The sequence below is a fragment of the Solenopsis invicta genome, chromosome 6 (genome assembly GCF_016802725.1).
Source record: "Solenopsis invicta isolate M01_SB chromosome 6, UNIL_Sinv_3.0, whole genome shotgun sequence".
NCBI classification, from domain to species: domain Eukaryota; kingdom Metazoa; phylum Arthropoda; class Insecta; order Hymenoptera; family Formicidae; genus Solenopsis; species Solenopsis invicta.
The window spans coordinates 6,627,201-6,645,250 of NC_052669.1; the positions used below are offsets into that span (position 1 = coordinate 6,627,201).

The window sequence follows — 18,050 nt, forward strand, 5'->3', positions numbered from 1 at the left end:
GCACGGCGAGATAATAAACTCGATCCACCAGACGTTCGCATAGACCCGTCACGTCAAGTGTCGAGCAGGCCACTTCTTCCCACCACCGCACCGCCGCCAACACGATAACCATCGACTTACCGTCAACCGTCGTCGACCCGCGAATCTCGCAGTTAAAGTGCCGACGTTCGATTAGTCGATATACACGTGTCATGTAAGAAATGTGAGAACGCGACGCGACGACGTTTATACGAGGTGAGTAAAAAGTATCGAACAGGCGAAATAGAAATGTCTCGAAAACAAGACATTTGAAAAAAAAATGTTTCATGCAAAATTTGTATGTTCTGGAGGGGGACAGATAATGGTATTTTATTAATTTTCGAAGAAAACTTACGTATAAAATTATCGAAAAATGAATAGATATCTTCGGCCGCGATTTTCTTCGATTCGCGATTTCGCTCACGACGCCTCGTATGTACGAGGCTTAAGCTAATCGAAGTTGATCAGCCGTTCGTAGCATCGCGTCTCGTGTTTCTTAGTGAGTGGATTAGCACGTTTTCGTTTCGTCATTAAATTCCTCGATCGGCAGTCACCAATTTCTGCGGCGACAGATACTTAAGCGACATTAGCTTTAATCGCAGTTGGAGGTAAGGGCAGATCCAAAAGATGCGAGATCTTTAATCCCATGACGTTTGCCACGTACCACATCAGCCACTGTTTGCATTCCACATAAACAAATCAATTATTATCGAGCTTCTTTTTGCACTTGTGTGCCTCGCGTGAATGTCGTTACTTTCGCTCGTGCAAGAATGCAGACTATCGATATTCCGTTTCCCACCGATGATTTAATTTTTTTTCTTTCACGCGAAGCGGTCAACTCGAAAGAGTGACAGAATTGTCCGTAAACAACGATGTTCTTGATCGTTCGAAGTGTATCGAATTCGGGGAAAATTACTATAATAAAATCAGCTGTGTACAATATAATTACGTAGTCAGCAAACTGAGACTGTTACTTTTTCGAGTAAATAATTTGGTGATACATTTCGCGACCAATTTGAAGGTTATGAAGTTTGTCAAGTCACGTGTTGTCGAGTATTGATTACGCAATTACAGACCTGTGCAAATTGTGCGTGATCAAAAGATACACTGAGAAAAAAATTTAGTTGAAAAACCAAATATAACTTAGTCCGATACATTCAGAAGAAACTATACCATTTTTAAGAGACTAAATAATAGTTGAATCTGTTGGATCAACCTAATGTTTAATTGAACGTATTGGACTGTGGTCGCGGTATTCATAGTCGTAAATAATTTTCAATGTTTGATTAAAAGCATAATTAATTACGTATTCAAACATTTATTCATTTTTTTCAAAGATTGAAAATTATTTATGACTACGAATAGCAGCCTAAATATTTTAGTATTTTAACCATTTTTTTCTCAGCGTAATAATTATATTTTATTCCATTTAATAAAAAGAATGATTTAAGAATGATTCTAATTAATGTGTTTTGATTTTTCTTATGAATCTTATTATATCTGTTTCTGCCAACGTAGACCAATTTTAATCACTGCCTAATTTACTTTAATCTTCATTTTTTTCTAAAGAAGCAAATTAAACTGAGATTGAAGTTGATACAAATCTGTTGATACAAATGTATATTAAGACTTCGATCAAATTCCAGTTAATTTAATAATCAATTAATTTGATTACTTGTGAAAAAATTTCTAATTTATTGTCTTTTCATATATCAAATAAGCAGGGTTAAATAGTGACTAGTTAAAAAGTTAAAATTTAAATAATGAAGTAAAAATTAATAACTTAATTAAAAAGTTTATAACTTTTAACATAACTTAGTTAATTTTAGTCAATCTTTGTAGTTGATTATTTTTAAATCGGCCACTCAAGTTAATCAGAAATGATAAAACCAGTCTTATATTACATTCTATACACACAATAATACAAAATCCAAATTTGGGAAAAAATCTCTGAAATTCTTAGCAACTGGAATACCTTTTCCATATTACAGAATATCTTATCTGAAATGTATCTATACAGAAAGGAAACTTGTGTTTTCAATAGGTTCAAAACTCAAGTTTAAAACTCGTCCTCTTAACTCAAGTAACTTTTTTACGCACGGTGGAATATTAATACGATTTGAGATCTTTCTTCCTAGTCATCCATTGAATATGTATTCAGACATTGCTAACTTAAATGGATGCTGCATGCATATAATTGTCAGAAGAGATTGATCGATTAAAGTCATTTAATATTCAGTAACAAGACTCTTGTATGGAGATATGTCATCGTCTAAAGCAGAGTTGTGTCATACATTTCAAAATTACACGTCTATATTATTTACTATATTGCTCACGTTTACACGAATCTTCATGTAATGTAAACAATACGAGAAATGTAAATTATTACAAATTGAATAATGCAATATAGAAAAAAGTAGTTAAGTTACATAAGATTTATAGTATTTATAAAATAAAAATATATATTAAAAAAAACGAGTAAACAGTATTTTTATTGTATTTGATAAAGTTTCTATACTTTCAATACTCCATATGAGATTATGTATGTAGACACTTATTGTTTACAGGTAACACATAAAACAAAGTTCACATTGTATACATGTTATGTATTTATATAATGTATTTTACGCGTAAACATCCAATCTTGCTCATAGCTCTTTGAACGCAAGTTTTCTGTCAGACTCCAGACATCGGACGCGATTCGAATCTCTCATAATTGACCGCGAATGTTAAGGCGAGGCTAAAGTGTCGAAGCGCAATCGAGAGAAATGATCCTCTCGGCTCAATAGAATGGGTTCAGTTTCCAGTACAAAAAGGTCTATCATGCCTTCTACACGAGATCTCGTCAACGAACTCATCGCCAAGGACTCGGTCGTCATATTCTCCAAGACGTATTGTCCTTACTGCACAATGGCCAAGAAGGTATCTAGATTCTGTTTCACAAGAGAGCAATATCGATTTTTATTCGTAATTTGAAAAAAAAACGATAACGTCACAACGATAACGATATGGCTCACATCAGTGATATGACCATCCGTCATGTGGCGTTATCGTTTATCATATTACGTCTAATTTGTTGATTGTTTGATGCATGTGAGTTTTCGGAATTAAAAAAAAAGTCTGCTCTATTATATTTCAACTCCAATATTCTTATAATAGCATTCACGCGTGCCTTTGTCAATTAACTTCTCATTTTTCTCGCGCAATTTTTTTTAATTTGATGTTTCAACTACGCACACACACACTTTTCAAGTATATCAAAGTTGAACTTTTCTGTGATCCTACTAAAATATCTATAATATTAAAAAGTTGCCTTTTATACGATTGACGTGGAATTTCTGAAGAAATTATGACATCTACAGTGCAGTTTATAAATTTAAATATAATTTACTATTTAAATTACTTTATTATTATTATTATTATTAACAATGGTGACAAATTGTTACTAGTTTTTTTATTGAGATGATAATTTCTTATTTACCTATTTTTATCGAATTTTTGTGCAGGTGTTTGACTCGTTGAAGAAGAAATACACGGCGATAGAGTTAGACGATAGGGAAGACGCAGCGGAGATACAAGATGTGTTGGGCGAAATAACTGGTGCCAGGACAGTGCCCAGGGTATTCCTCAATGGAGAATGCTTAGGCGGCGGTACCGATGTCAAGAAATTGTACGAGAGCGGCGAGCTAGAGAAAAAATTTTAAATTTTTATTGCCGAAGCGTCTTGTGATTATTTACCTATAATTTGTTCATAACAAGGGGCTCTCTATAATAACAATAAATCAATAAAACACAACTGCGCTGATGCAAGAGAGGAAAAAGGTATCTTTCGAATTGAATTTCAATTCCTATTCTGTTTTCATCGATCGTGTTTTCACGTGGAAATTAAACAAAAAGACAGATGTGGTTTCGCGAATATCAATTTTATTTTAATAATTAACTTACTTTTGCGCCGTCCACTTAAATTTTATTTATGAATAAACAAATGAAACACGATTAATAAGTGTGCAGTGAGGATGACGGTGCGCAGTTATATTTTACAAATTATTAAATATATAAAAACGTTGTACGTTATGTATTTAGCGATAAAATTTTCCGATTAAATTATCATATATACGACCCTTTTCGTTCAATTTTGCTGGTTGGTTCAAAATTTAACCGAACCGTACAATGTTTTTATGTATTTAATAATTTATAAAATTAAATTTGTGAATTTAATAAATTTGTAATAAATTAAATATATTTTAATAATTTATAAAATTACGCACTCCATCGTCCACGCTAGATTATAATTATTAACTGTTTTATTTATTCGTCTTTAAATTTCTCAAAAGTCGTTACTTTTTTGTTTATATTTATGAAAACTGCCCATTTTTACAAATGTAAATTAACTTTGATCTCGGTTTAACTTACTTTTTTAATTTTTAAAATTAGAAAAAGATGCATTATAGAATCAAAACTGTTTAGAATGATTTGGATTCAATTTCAACTATGTGTAACTTAATTGAATATAACTCTTATGGCTAAAGTTACAAAACTATTTTTTTAAATTTTATTATATCCTTAATCTCCCTGTTAATCCCTCTTATTTTTTCCTTGCATTTTTTAAAATGATAGAAAATTGACAATTTCGTCTGCATTTGTATAGCTTGACGTACAATTAACCGGTGATTAAGTTAATTGCAGCATGATCATCGGAGTCCTTGAAACCAATTATGACTGACAAAATTGCGACATAGGAACTACATAAGAAAGTCGCTTCAATTTTTACCAGTCGCACTTATCAGTCGAAATTACGCTAATTATTTGATACGAATGAAAAGTTACATGACAAAGTATAAAGAGCAAGCGTACAGTTCAACTGTTTTTTTTTTCCGTCCTCTCCCTGCCTTCGATATCCCCTCCACTTTTCTCATACACAGATCAGACTTGTAGCAGCTAGTAAAGCTAGTTTATTAATTTATTAGTAAGTGAAAAATAAAACGAATCTAAGCCAAGACGCGGTAATTAAGTCGACGTGGCCAACAACGCGGGGCACCACGTGTCAATGACGGTGCAGTGGACACACGCACGCACCAGTCTAAAAATACACTCGCAGTCCGGTGAGACAGTACCGCTCGATCGCGAGAACATCGTGTCGATCCATAGGCCGATCGGCCGAAGGTTCGCGGAAGCGAGAGGATGGATCTGACGCGTTATCGAAAAATCATAATCTACGTGCTGACATTCCTCGCGTACGCTTGGTCCGGCTACGGTGCTGGACTGCTGACGAATCTGCGGGATGCCGTGCTGGCGGCGGAGACAGTCTTCCAGGACCTGTTCGCCAACGCCATCACCGTGGCGAAGAAGATCAAGGACATACACGAAGTATTCGACGCCGCCGTCGAGGAGAACTGCGTCTTCAAATGTTCCGACGGTGCGTATATCACCGCGGGTAGATGCTATCTCGTCTATCAACCTCGCGATTCGCGAGGTTATCAAGTTATCCCTCCAACGAATCCAATGACGCGCCGCGATTGGCGGATCTCAATCGATCCGCGCGGATCTCTTTGGGTACCTTAATTGCACTTTCTACACCCCGTATTTCTCCCTTGGAACTCTTTGCTGGGATGGCGCTTTGACCGAATTTTTTAATTATTTTTACAAGTTCTCTTAATTCTATTATTCCCTACATTGATCAATAAAGGTTAATTATTTTGTAAAAGTTGCATAATCGTCAATTACATTAATTATGGATCAATTTAAACCAGAGAGAAAACATGTGAGAGTGGACATGGCGAGCTTGAGGACATTCTAGAGATCCTCAAGTAAAAGATTCGATACCGCTTAGACAAATTTGATTGGTGCTTTGATTCGCCATATTGTTTAGGACATTTCAGCGCGCTTTCAAAAAATGTTTAAATCAATTTAATATATATGTAGCTTATTAATACACCAAGAGATAGTCTTAAGATGCTAATATAGTTCTTTGATTGATGACATCTTAAAACGATCTTAAATATAAGAATTGACTATGAATACTGACCAAAAAGTGGGCGCTATATGACTTCTTTACATCCTTGCCCAGAAATCGTCTGAAAATCTCTCTGAATTTTACGAGTAAAACGATCATCGATTTTAACGGTGTAAACTAGATCATAGGTCGGTATTCATAGTCGATTCTTATATTTAAGATTATCTTAAGTATCACCTTAAGATGTCATCAACCAATCAGAGAGCCGTATTAGCATCTTAAGACGTTACTTAAGACGATCTTGAAATAAGAATCGACTATGAATACCGGCCATAGTGTAACACAAGAATCCATTATAATCTTCCATTTTTATATAAGTATTAGAGGCATCTATAATACATTTATCTTCAAATAAATGTATTAAAGCTTGTTCTAATACATCGCATGTCGGTTGCATAAGCTTGTTCTAAAGCCTGTTCTACAATAGCAGTAAACACAAGACCGTAAGGTTGTAACGTAAGAAATGAAAATTTTTCATTCGCTTACGAGCTCTTAAAACCATGCCTTACAACCTTACGGTCTTGTGTTTATGCTATTGTAGAACAGGCTTAATACATCGTATGTCGGTTGCATAAGCTGTAAGCCGCAAGAATTGACCAATCGCAGTTGAATACTCTCCTCACATTCGATTGTGATTGGTCAATTTTTACGGCTTACAACTTATGCAACCGACATACGACGTATTGTAGAACAGACTTAAAGCCTTATGTACAACACGATGCTAGAAATCTGGCCGAGTTCTCGATTTGAGAAAAAGTTGACAAAAACTCAAATCATGAACACAAACAATTCTAATGAAAATCTCGAATAGAAACCTCGTACAAAAAAATGCATCCTGTCCTATTTTTCCGTATTAGTTAATAGATTCAATTCATAGTGCTAATATTATTTCTTTACAAATAGTTGGTGAATGTTGGTTAATGTAACGTTGGACATCGGAAATTGTAATTTTCACAATCTTTAATAAATAAGAATCATAATATTTCAATTCGACTATAATGCTATCTAGAGTTATCAAAGTACAACTATTTCTATTCGAAGATTAGTGCGCTATGATTAAACAAGCTGTGTTGCGACTGGACGAACAGCGCGTTATTCAAATCGTTGTTTTAATTTGTTTCAGGATCGACGCCAAAAGCAGACTGGAATCATAAACCGCAAAGTGATGGATGCGGTTCCCTCGGTATCCAGGTTGGTGTCTTCCAAGAGGAGATGTCTTCATAGACAAGCAATTTTTATTAAAATCTCGTCTTAAAACTTATATGAGTACATGCCCGTCAGTTATAAATTTAATTTATATTTTGTCACGTTTGTTTCTTGACTGTTTAACTAGGTTTATGACGTCAGTTATTCGAAATTAAAATATATTTCATAGCATTGCTGGAAAAAATAGTGGAATAGAAATATTTATTTAAATCTAGGGCGTATAGAAAATACCATTTAAAATAAATACTTTAGTGTAATAAATATAACGAAGCAAATAATACTTAATATTTATATACAAAACTAAAATTGTCTGGACACACAATACAAGTTTATCTTATGTTATAAATTCACTAAGGCTCGGTTTTTCATTATCTGATTAACTGATGATTAAATTTTACTCGATGGGCTTAAGTTTTACCCAACGGGCGATGCCATAGATGAAGCTTATTGGTTGAAACTTCAAGTTAAGTTTAACCATAAGTTAACTAGATAATGAAAAACCGAGCCTAAATATTATAATTTTGTAGGAAAAACTTGAAAGTAAAAATTCATACTATTTTCTACTTCTTAAAAGTATAAAATAGAAAATAATGAAACCAAAATTTTAAAAAAGTACATATTTTATGAATATAATAGATGTAACTCATTTTTCTTACAAAATAACTGATGCCAAGTGACAGTTTACTTTAAAACATGTTTACAGAAACTGTTACATCTATGTATTCGTAAGGTAGGTGCTGTTTATTTTACTATTTTCTATTTTGTACTGTTAAGAAAAAGGAAATAAATAATAGAAAATAGAAAAAACTCATTTAATTATGACATTTCAAAGTGTAAAATATCTTATTAAAAAAATGTATATATAAAATGTTGAATAGTGTAAGAGCTTTTTTTTTATCAAATAGTATTTATGAATGCATTTTATGAAAGTTTTTTATAAATACATCCTTTAAATAAGTATTTCTTAAGTCTATTTCAGTTTTTTCCAACTCTGTTTTATAATACTTTTGTATTGGCTTGCAACATTCTTTATTATATCAATTACACGTTGATTATAAATTGTCACGAATATTTGCAGGTGAACCAGGAATACCTTCCGCTCACCGAAATGACGAAATGCTGTGACCTCCATGACATTTGCTATGACACTTGTAACACGGACAAGGAGAAATGCGATATAGAATTCAAGAGATGCCTCTACAGATATTGCGATTCGTATCAAACAACCGCCCTCAGCATTGTTAATACGTGTAAAGCCGCGGCCAAAGCCCTCTTCACGGGGACGACCGCACTGGGTTGCAAGAGCTTCCTGGACGCTCAGAAACAGGCCTGTTACTGCCCCGATAAGTGGAGCAAAAACAAGAAACCGAAAAAGGCGGCCCAGGCCGGCGGAGATTTATAACGTTGGACGTACAATATAAAAATAACAATATAATTTATATAACAAAGCATATTAAATAGAATAGAAAGCATCAACCCTGCTGATAAACAAAATCTCAGATTATTTTGTAATGCGTTCGTTATAGCATAATTTATAAAAAACTTCAGATTAAATATGAGAAATGTAAATTTTATAAAGAAAATGACAGCTATTATGCATTTCTTGTAACTATAAGCATTATAATTGTAATTAAATTACTAATTAAAATAATTGTATTAGTATAAACTAATTGTAATTACTAATTAAAATAATTGTATTAAAGATAGAGAAGACATATACGCAGTATTGAATCGTTTGTGTTTGAGAATGATTTCCCTCTAGTCTATATTGTCTATAAATATCAATATCACAAGATTGATATTAAAATCATGTTTGTCTTTTGAAAAAACAATGGACGGTCTTTCGCGATACAAATGTCAATGTGATAACTGTCTCCGGATAAAATTACCGAATCGAGAAATATATATATATTAAAAATAAATTGTCAAGTAACGCCAATTGTCGAGACAATCGCTGTGATAGTTTTGTGAGGTAAGGCGGAAATGGGAAACGCCAACTCCGCACAACCTCCTAAGAGTCAGAAAGACCGGAAGGAGGATCATTGCAAGTAAGATAATTTCTACTTTATGAATGATGGAGCAACATCTAGTTTCGCGTAACTCCACATTTTTTTCTCCATTCATGTTCGGCACAGTATGACTCGAGCCGTTAATTTACATCACCGCCTTGATTTTTGATGTCAAAAGCAAAAAAAACATGCGCATGATTTTCACGCGATTTATACCTATAATATGAAACTTTATTAAAAGTTTGTTTATTTTTCCTTTTTTGATTTTATATATAATTTTGATAAAGAAAGTTCTCGGCTAATTATTTACATCTGTGTAAAAACGCAAGAATTGTTTGTTTCTGATACCATAATATAGAATGTAGGTATTGAAACCTATCGACGAAATCAATGGGGCACACAAAAGCGTACTTTGCAGTTTCGCCTTTTACGTAGCGCAGATACCGGAAAAGGCAGACAACCCGCGAGCGGAAGCGGCAAAGCCGCCAGCCAAAGTTTACAAGCTCAAAGGGACGGACATAATGTCCGGCCTCGGGCGACGAATCCTTTCATCATTTTCTTCCTGCGACTTCGCAGTAAGAAGCCGAACGAGCATGTCACCGTGATAGCGCGAGCCGCGGGCAAACTGTGGTCTCAAATGACTCCCGAACAGAGGAAGAAGTACGTAGATCTCGCCAACGAGGAGAAAAAACGGCGCCAAGAGAGGAAACGAAAGAGAAAACGTTCTACGTATTCGAGGTAATCCGTGAGAAAAGAAATAAATAAAACGCGTAAATTACTATCAAGTTATTCTATCAAATCAAACGAATCATTTAGGACGATAAAAGTGATCTAAACCCATGCAATTATAAAGTTCAAAAAACCAAAAATTTTTTATGTTGTACTATTCAAATATAATATAAGAATGTGATTCATAAAATTCAAGAGCGAACACTTTTCCAAGATACCATACGAACTATGGACTTATTTCACTTTTGCTCAGAATCTTTCAAATAAAAATTAGAGATCTGATCGCAATCCTATGTCTAGGATGAAGTAACAAAGCTTGTAGGAGGATCTATCTCACGCAGGAAGATGATCTTACACGCTACACGTCGTCATACGTTACACTTGGAAACAATCAAAGACGCGATCATGTATTTTTGATTTCTTTTTTATTTGTTAGTAGTCTTTTTTTAGATCTATGTACAATAAATATTGATGTATTTTTATACATTATTAATTATCTTATCATTCAATTACTCTAAGCTAGGCGATCTGCCAATTTTCTTTCGTTTTTTTTTTCGTTCTCTCGTCTGAAAAAATTAAACTCGTAACGTTTCGTACCATAAATATATTATTTTTTTTTTGTCGTCACGACCATTCCGCGAAGCGTCGCCCACAACGAGGGAGGGAAATTACGCGGTTCAGGGTAATGTATTCGGAGTAACGTAGACAACACGTGTGTTTACGCTACCGTTGCTCCTCTCCTTCCTTCACTTCGCGAAAGGAAAAATCGACATACGCGCATACTTCCTCTCGCGATTTCGATACAAAAAATAATTTCGGCACGAGTCTCGCGACGCTTCGTGGAAGAGCCTAATTGCGCGCTCCGTTATTCTTTCCGTAACTAGAGCTACCTTCTCGCGATATTAGATAATAAAAACATACAATAATGAATACCGAATGAATGTGTGACATCATGTATGTGGCAATTAAAATATAGCGTATGGATTACGTTGTGTGTGATGTGTGTGTGTGTGTATGTATGTATGTGCGCGTGTGTGTGTACGTGAGTGTATATGTTTTCTTGTGTTGCATCGTTTGTCACAATAGTTAATGATTATTAATGATAATAATAATAACAATGGATAAAAATCATATAAACGATGGCGCTGACGATCGAGATTGACAATTTTACACTGGTGAGACGATGTCGGCGACAAGTAATCGTTTTCGTAATAATACAATGAGGATTATCATAGCGTTACGCACAGTTACTTTTTCTTCTTTATGATACAGTAAAGTACAAGTGTGCCAACTTAAACAACAATGTTCAACAATTGATAATATCAAACAGAATATTATTCGTAAATATATTTATATATATTTATATATATAAATACATAAAACGTAACACTGCTGCGGTTTCGCGAAGGAATGCCCTACTAAAAATAGGTGTCCGCATTTTCTTTTCTTTTTCTCTCCCCCCTCCCCCTTACCCTCCACACTTTTCTTTCTTTCCTTCCTTCGAATTAGAGATGAAGGAGCGCGCTATCTTGGTCGACCGAAATTAATCCATCCAAGATAACGTCTTGTTTTCCTTCCTTTTCCTTCTATTTTAAACGCACAAGTATACGAACTCGTGCCTCCGAAGAATCACCGATCGATAACTATGATTAAATTGTACCTTGTGTGCAATCTTTGTCGACAAGTTAAGAATCAGTTTAATACGAGCCTTCCTTAAGAAAAAAAGAACGTCCCGCTGTCGACGAGCGTGAGTACAGAGACGGAAGGGTCAATCATTAAATCAACCTCCCTTATCTTTCACCTCCTGTTCTGAAATAAAATGTGCAGTTAAAACACCAATGAGCATGTATATTCACGTAGCGATTTCAAATGTACTGGCGTATATAAAACACACGCTAATACACTAACCATTCGCGAATATATTTTGCCGGATCAAGATAAAGAATTAAAAATACAGTTGTGTGCTTGACGAACGGATTGCCGAACGTAGATTCTGCTTCTTTTACAAGCGTATATCACTGAGTTCTCTCGCGATCTGCCGCACTGTCCATATTACGGCTCTCGATGTATGCTGTTTATGCTCACAGCGAGCACAATCATCTTCGGAGGCTCCGTGGAGTACCTGGATCGGAAAGGAAGATTGCTGTCGCAAATGGATCAGTATGATGAGAAGAAGACTCGAACAAGTCTGGTTCGCGGACAGAGCTGGTAAAGGCAGCGAATGGTCGAGGAAGTACAAGTGCCCGCGGTATCGGTCACATAGTAGGAGATCGACGATGAGTCGCCATCGATGATCGTATCGAAGAGAGCGTTAACTTGTCACACGAAGAAGTTCGTTCGTTCGTCCAAGCGTCGAGAGATCCGATTGGAGTAAGCGACGGCTAGCGCGGCCTCATGGAGCTGTTGAGAGGCTGCATGAGACCACCGTTGATGTAGCCGTGGTACGTAGTGTAGACAGCCGCCGGATTTTGCTGATGCGGGTCTTGCGGATATGGCGTCGGTACGTTCACCACACCGACCGGTAACTGGCTCGCCTGGTTCATAAAGCCGCCGAGCTGTGCTGCTTGATTCATGTAACCGGTCGCTGGTTGCGCTACGCGGTAACCATACTGAGCGGCTGCCATGAGATTCGTGTTGAGAGCAACATTTGGACTGACACGGCTCGCGGCGCTCTGCATCTGCGGACAGGTACCGCTCGGGTCGAGGGTCTGTCGATAGAGACTTTCGCTAGGATACGACTGTGTGAGCGACGGCATGTTGTTCGCAGACGAACGCGAGGTGGATCGGCCAGGCGGTCCGGGTGTACCGGGAGGCACAGTATTGACGTTGTAATAGTTCTTCGCGTAGCCCAAGGGTCCAACTTGAGGTGGCGTCGGTAGTTGCCGCGATGTCTGTGGTGGCGTCAAAGTGTGTGGGATAGGTGGTGGCGGCGTGAGGTTCATTGCCGGTGGCGGCGTAGGCGGTACCATGTCTAGACCGTTGGTCAATTGCTGTAGCTTCGCCAGACTGCATGAATTGGTGGTTTGATGACTACCGGAGGCGGAAAGCGGAGTCGGCGCCGGGGTATGCGAGTGCGGTGGCATCGCGCTTGTTTGTATATAGAAATTCGTGGCGGTGGTGCAGGGCGTCGGCGCGCCAGAGCGGCCGCTACGATGCTGGATCACGTAAGTATTCTGCGTGGGAAAGCTCTGCGAGCCAGCCGCCACTGCCATGTAGTTGCCCTGCGAGATCACCGCCATGTTATGCGAATGGGCGGCATGCGGAGTGTGCGAGTGCGGATGTGGCACTGCTGGTGGCAGGCTCATCGATGACGGCGATTGCTGATACTGCGGCGGCACCGCAACGTGCGCCGTATGCGTCACGGTACTGTGACTGGTCTGCGACGTCACGACGCTGTGTTGAGAGGTTTGGCTAGTGTGGGACGTCGGCGGAGTAGCTCGATGCGACCTGCTACTCTGTTGCGTCGACCTAGATCTATGCGTGGTCTGCGAGCCGCTGGCACGTTTGCTATGTGATTGAGATTGCTGAGTTTGCTGCGACTGTTGTTGAGGCTGTGGCTGCTGTTGATGCGCAGGTTGTTGTTGCTGCTGCGACTGTGTCTGTTGAGATTGATTGTGCGCCATACTTTGACTCTGCGCCTGCTGTGCCAATGATAACTGCATCGGCTGTGGCGTGTGCGACTGGGGCAACGGCTGCGGCGTATGACTTTGCGGCAACGGTTGCGGACTATGCGTAGGTATACTCTGTGGTGTGTGAGATTGTGGCAACGGTTGCGGTGTATGACTCTGCGGAAGCGGCTGTGGACTTTGGGTCGGGATGCTCTGCGGAGTACGCGGTTGCTGAAGAGATTGTGGAGTGTGTGGCTGATGCATCGGATGGATGCTCGGATGATGGGCCGGCGGAGTATGCTGCGGCATCGAGCAGTCGGCATACTGTACCTGCTGCGGCATATTCACTGGCACCGACGACGTAACCGGCGTCGCGATCTGCATGGAAACCGAGATCGGCACATTTGTAGGCGGTGGAATAGACGGTAAAGCACTGGGCGGTCTCTCCACGCTGTTTTGCGGCCCAAGATCACTGGCTATGGAAGTAGGAGACTCCAAGCCCAACTGACTCACATCCAGATCGCACTGGCTGTAATGTAGCGAGTGTACCGAGTTAGTTGTCGAGTCAGGGGTGTAGACTCCCATAGACGGCAAATCTGGTTGCGACGGCGGTGTTCTCTTCACCGAGCCCGGATTCTCAAGATGTGGCGTGGTCTTGCCACTCTCAGGAGAATGCTGTTTCAGTTCCTCCGTTTGATTCTGTAACTGCAAGGTCGTATCCTGATGTTCCACAGTGGGCAACGTTTTCTCCCGCGGTGTGAGAGGCTCGGCTTCCGACATCACCGTCGCGTTAACGAGAACGCACGTGTCTTTCTTCTCCGCAAGTAAAGGTTCCGTTTTCGGTCGCGACAAATCAATCTTTGCATCCATCGGCGGTTCGCAAACAAGCTCCTCTTTGGGAGGACTCTCGCAGTCATCCTTCTTCGGTATAACGCTGTTCTCCGACTTCTCGACTTCCTCCTCTTTTGGTGAAGCAACTGGTTCAGGTACTGATTTCGATGCCTCCGGACTACAAACTGGACGCTTGTCAATCTCGGAGTCTTTATCACATTCGTTTAAAGTTTCAGTCTGATCGTCGTCGACCACTGGTGATAAATCCGTCGCTGCTTCCGTCTTCTGCAACGAGATCTCGTCGTTGTCTTTTTCCTGATCTTTGTTATCCACTTTCTCGTCCTCACACGGTTCTTTCGCGGGGTTCTCCATGCTAGGCGAGGCCGATTGCGTCACGAGTTTAGGCGTCGGTGGTGCAGCTACTTCTTCCTCTTCTCCATCATCCTCATCGCCGCCCTCATATTCGCCGGAACTCGCGGATACCACTTCCGTTTCCGTGGGAACAGGCAAACCATTGTCCTCTACGCTTTCGCTCTTGTTGTCACTGTTACTGTGCTTCGTGGACGGTGACTCTGGCACAGACGGCTGCTCTTTTTGAACGGGAGAACTCGACTCGGGCGGTGGAGACAACGAAGGAGGCGGTATCACAGGACTTTCGGCTCTGTTCTTCGCGCTGGGAGATTCTGGCGTGAGTTGCGGCATCTTCAGAGCTTCCACCGTCGCTTTATTTCTACCCCGCCTGGACAGTGGCGAGTTCTTAACGTCTCGCACTTCCTCTTTACCATTACATTGCATCGTCTCTTCCAGAGCTTTCTTCTCCTTCGCTTGCATGTACTTGGTTTGTCTGTTGGTAACTTTCAACAAAATGTCGTCTACTTTGCACTGCTTCTTCGCCGGTTTAGGCGGACTCGACGTAGAGTCTAATTTAGGAGGCGTTTTTCTAGTATCCACTGAAGTTTCTTTCAGAGATTCCCTGTCTTTCGCTTTACTATCTCTCTCTTTCACTCTCTCCTCCTTCTCGCGCTCTCGTTCGGTTTCTCGCTCTTTCTCCTTTTCTTTTTCCCTCAGAGATTCTCGCGTTCTCTTCCTACTGCTGACTTCCATTTTCTCTTCCTCAGCCTCAACCCTCTCGGAATGTTTTCGTTTTCTCAAAGGCGTGATGACTGATTCAGACATAAGTGTCTTAGGTGGTCTTATTCTTCTCCTCGACATCGTCGTTATTTGTGTTGATTTCGGCGGAGTCGTCGGAGTTGCGTTTCTTGCCGAGCTAAGGGCGCGCGCATTTCTCGATGTAGACGCTACGCTCTTGGCTTCCGTTTCCACGCGTGAATCTTTTCGATTCTCTGTGCTCGCGACATTCCGACTTTCCCTTACGGATTCTTTTGGCTCTCTTAATTCCTTCGCCGTCTTGATTTCCTTCGCATCTTTAACATCCTTCTCTTCTTTGGGCGTGTCTTTGTGAGACGCCGCAGTCTTTTGCGAAATCTTCGGTTTCAAAGGTGTCGATTTCAAAGGTGTCGATTTCAAAGATGTCGATTTTAAAGGTGTCGATTTTAAAGGTGTCGATTTTAGAAGTGTCGATTTTAAAGAAGTCGATTTTAAAGGTGTCGATTTTAAAGGTGTCGATTTTAAGGGTATCGATTTCCTTTGGCTTACTCTTCTACCCCGAGGCTTCTTCTTTATCTTCACTCTTTGCATCTTCTCGACAACTGGTACGGGCTTAGGTTCCACTGTAGGAGACATTTCCGAACCGGTGTCGGCGCTCTCCTCCGAATTCTGATACGGATTAGGAATTTGCGTGAGCAACGGTATCCATCTGAGACAGTCGGGATCCAGTTTGATGCGGGAACTCTTTCGTACTTTCACCATGTGAGCGTCTACCTTGCTCCAATCGACTACCACAGCCACTTTATTAGTGTTTATATCTCCTGGCAGATGAACCGATCTTATAAATCCGAGTAACTGCATTGCCGTAGCGATATCATGCGCTGACACACCAGTCTCCTTTGTGATATCGCTCAGTTTAATGTCAGTATTGTTCCGATGCGCATCCAGGTACTCGAGCACTACGCTCTTCCAGAAGGAATGATACGACACTCGACCGAGATCCGAAAGCGGTTTCTCCGGTGTTCCCGGGATGCCCTCGACCTTGGATAACAGGTAACTGAATTCTATGAGAAACCTGCCGAAACCCTGTCGTTGATACTGCGGCAGGGTCATAATGCAGGACACGTTGTACCTCTGAGCCGGACAGTGTTTCTCTTTGCTAAAGTAACCGACCAAATGACAGCCGTATTTGTCATTTTTGGTCATGGCGTAAAAGAGAAACGGTTCTACGTCGTAATAGAGAGTCTTGTGATCCAAAAATAACTTCGCCAGCAAACACAGATTTTGACAGTATATTTTGTTTACATTACCATCGATCTGGAAAATATCAAAAATGTTTTCTTTAGTTTTCAATAGAACAAGAAAGGTAATAAAATATCTATTACAATACGTACCTCAAACACAGACAATCCGTCGCACCTATAGATCTCAGTGGCGGGTGGATGCCTCCATTGACACTTATCCATATGCCTATCCAGCACAGCCCGGCTTTTCGTGTATTTGAGACAAAACTCGCAGAAGAATAACTTCGGTAATCGCGCGTATTCCTGAGGAAACGGACTGGAATACCATGTTTCCACCTCGTACCGACCGAATACTATTGCGGCGGGGTTTCGTGGTGCGTTACCAGACGCATTCGGCGTGCTAACGCATAATGATTGGTCATTCTCGTCGGTGCTAACAGTCAATCGAGCCCTCTCACGAGCCTCCTTGATGAGATCCACGTCCTTCTGCGTAACTCCCGGCGGTAAGGTCTGCGGCACAATTGGTTCCTCTGTAAAAGGAAGAAAAATGATTACGAGTGTTAACCAAATTCGTCCAACGACCTGCACACATTGTAATGTAATGTTATCATTTTTAATAATATCTATTTTCTTTGTATTATAATCAGTTTTATTATCAGTTAATATTTATCACTGATGCAGTTGTTTTACATATGAGACACTGCCTATGACTGCACTAATTTGTTGTATAAGAAAACATAGGAAAAAATGATGTGTTTGATGTAAAAGAAACCTGACGAATGAATTCATAAACGAGAGATATAATGAAAAGATATGTTTTTTTCGTGATAATTAAATATATCACATATTCTTGCGTATAGTAAACATTTTAATTTTAAAGTACGTTAAAGTGCGTTTTAAGTGCCGCACGTTACGAGATAAGAAATAGAGTTACGTTGGAACTTTAAGAATGACTCTCTCTAAATGTAAAGCGCAAGGCAATTTATTACCCGTGATTTCAATACAAATGACTTGGTTAAAAGACGTCAAAACAACGGAGGTATTAGTCACGTCCTGTTGGAGAAATTAATTGGTCAAACAGATAACAAAAAAGCGAAAATTAATCGTACGGCATAGCAATGGTGACAATAGCAATCTAATGTAATATGACAAAAGAATGCGAATAATAATTCGTTTGCCGTTAATAATGTGAGTAGTATCCAAAGCAAAGCTGTGGGTTAGATTAGTGGGATGTGTTGGCAGAGTATCAAAGTTGGCTCTTCGATGGCAGGAACTTCTTTGTCTT

The 18,050-nt window shown here is 39.4% G+C and overlaps 4 protein-coding genes and 1 long non-coding RNA gene across 12 annotated transcripts in view; 3 read left to right on the forward strand and 2 right to left on the reverse strand.

The window, feature by feature from the left end:
• Positions 1-45: 45 nt before the first annotated feature.
• LOC105194203 (glutaredoxin-C4) lies at positions 46-3,841 on the forward strand. 3 transcript variants are annotated; one of them, XM_011158998.3, is made up of 3 exons: positions 46-234; positions 2,819-2,940; positions 3,525-3,841. In XM_011158998.3, exons 2-3 carry the CDS (start codon positions 2,842-2,844, stop codon positions 3,720-3,722), a joined length of 297 nt encoding a protein of 98 aa, XP_011157300.1. In that variant the 5' UTR covers positions 46-234; positions 2,819-2,841; the 3' UTR covers positions 3,723-3,841. The 3 variants fall into 3 exon arrangements, with proteins under 3 accessions (XP_011157300.1, XP_011157299.1, XP_011157298.1); XM_011158997.3 differs by lacking the exon at positions 46-234 and adding an exon at positions 455-626; XM_011158996.3 differs by lacking the exon at positions 46-234 and having other exon boundaries at positions 2,704-2,940.
• Positions 2,491-5,487, reverse strand: LOC105194204. Its single transcript, XR_003268859.2, has 3 exons — positions 5,244-5,487; positions 3,500-3,704; positions 2,491-2,951 (listed from the first exon to the last, which is right to left on the reverse strand). It is a non-coding gene; the product is annotated as an uncharacterized LOC105194204 (long non-coding RNA).
• Positions 4,783-8,961, forward strand: LOC105194202 (group XIIA secretory phospholipase A2). The gene is made up of 3 exons (XM_011158995.3): positions 4,783-5,434; positions 7,155-7,222; positions 8,316-8,961. Exons 1-3 carry the CDS (start codon positions 5,200-5,202, stop codon positions 8,637-8,639), a joined length of 627 nt encoding a protein of 208 aa, XP_011157297.2. The 5' UTR covers positions 4,783-5,199; the 3' UTR covers positions 8,640-8,961.
• A 24-nt stretch (positions 8,962-8,985) lies between these two features.
• Positions 8,986-10,203, forward strand: LOC105194205. Its single transcript, XM_039450412.1, has 3 exons — positions 8,986-9,285; positions 9,373-9,385; positions 9,605-10,203. Exons 1-3 carry the CDS (start codon positions 9,221-9,223, stop codon positions 9,986-9,988), a joined length of 462 nt encoding a protein of 153 aa, XP_039306346.1. The 5' UTR covers positions 8,986-9,220; the 3' UTR covers positions 9,989-10,203.
• Positions 10,204-10,383: 180 nt separating this feature from the next.
• Positions 10,384-18,050, reverse strand: part of LOC105194206 (histone acetyltransferase KAT6B) — a 28,988-nt gene continuing 21,321 nt past the window's right edge. For 5 of the 6 annotated variants that reach the window (XM_039450473.1, XM_011159000.3, XM_039450472.1 and 2 more), the window contains 2 exons: positions 16,916-17,295; positions 10,384-16,838 (listed from right to left, as the gene is read on the reverse strand). In XM_039450473.1, the coding sequence (XP_039306407.1) occupies positions 12,357-16,838; positions 16,916-17,295 (4,862 nt within the window). In that variant the 3' untranslated portion in view covers positions 10,384-12,356. The remainder of the gene's footprint in view (positions 16,839-16,915; positions 17,296-18,050) is intronic. The other variant, XR_005575000.1, reaches the window with a different exon arrangement.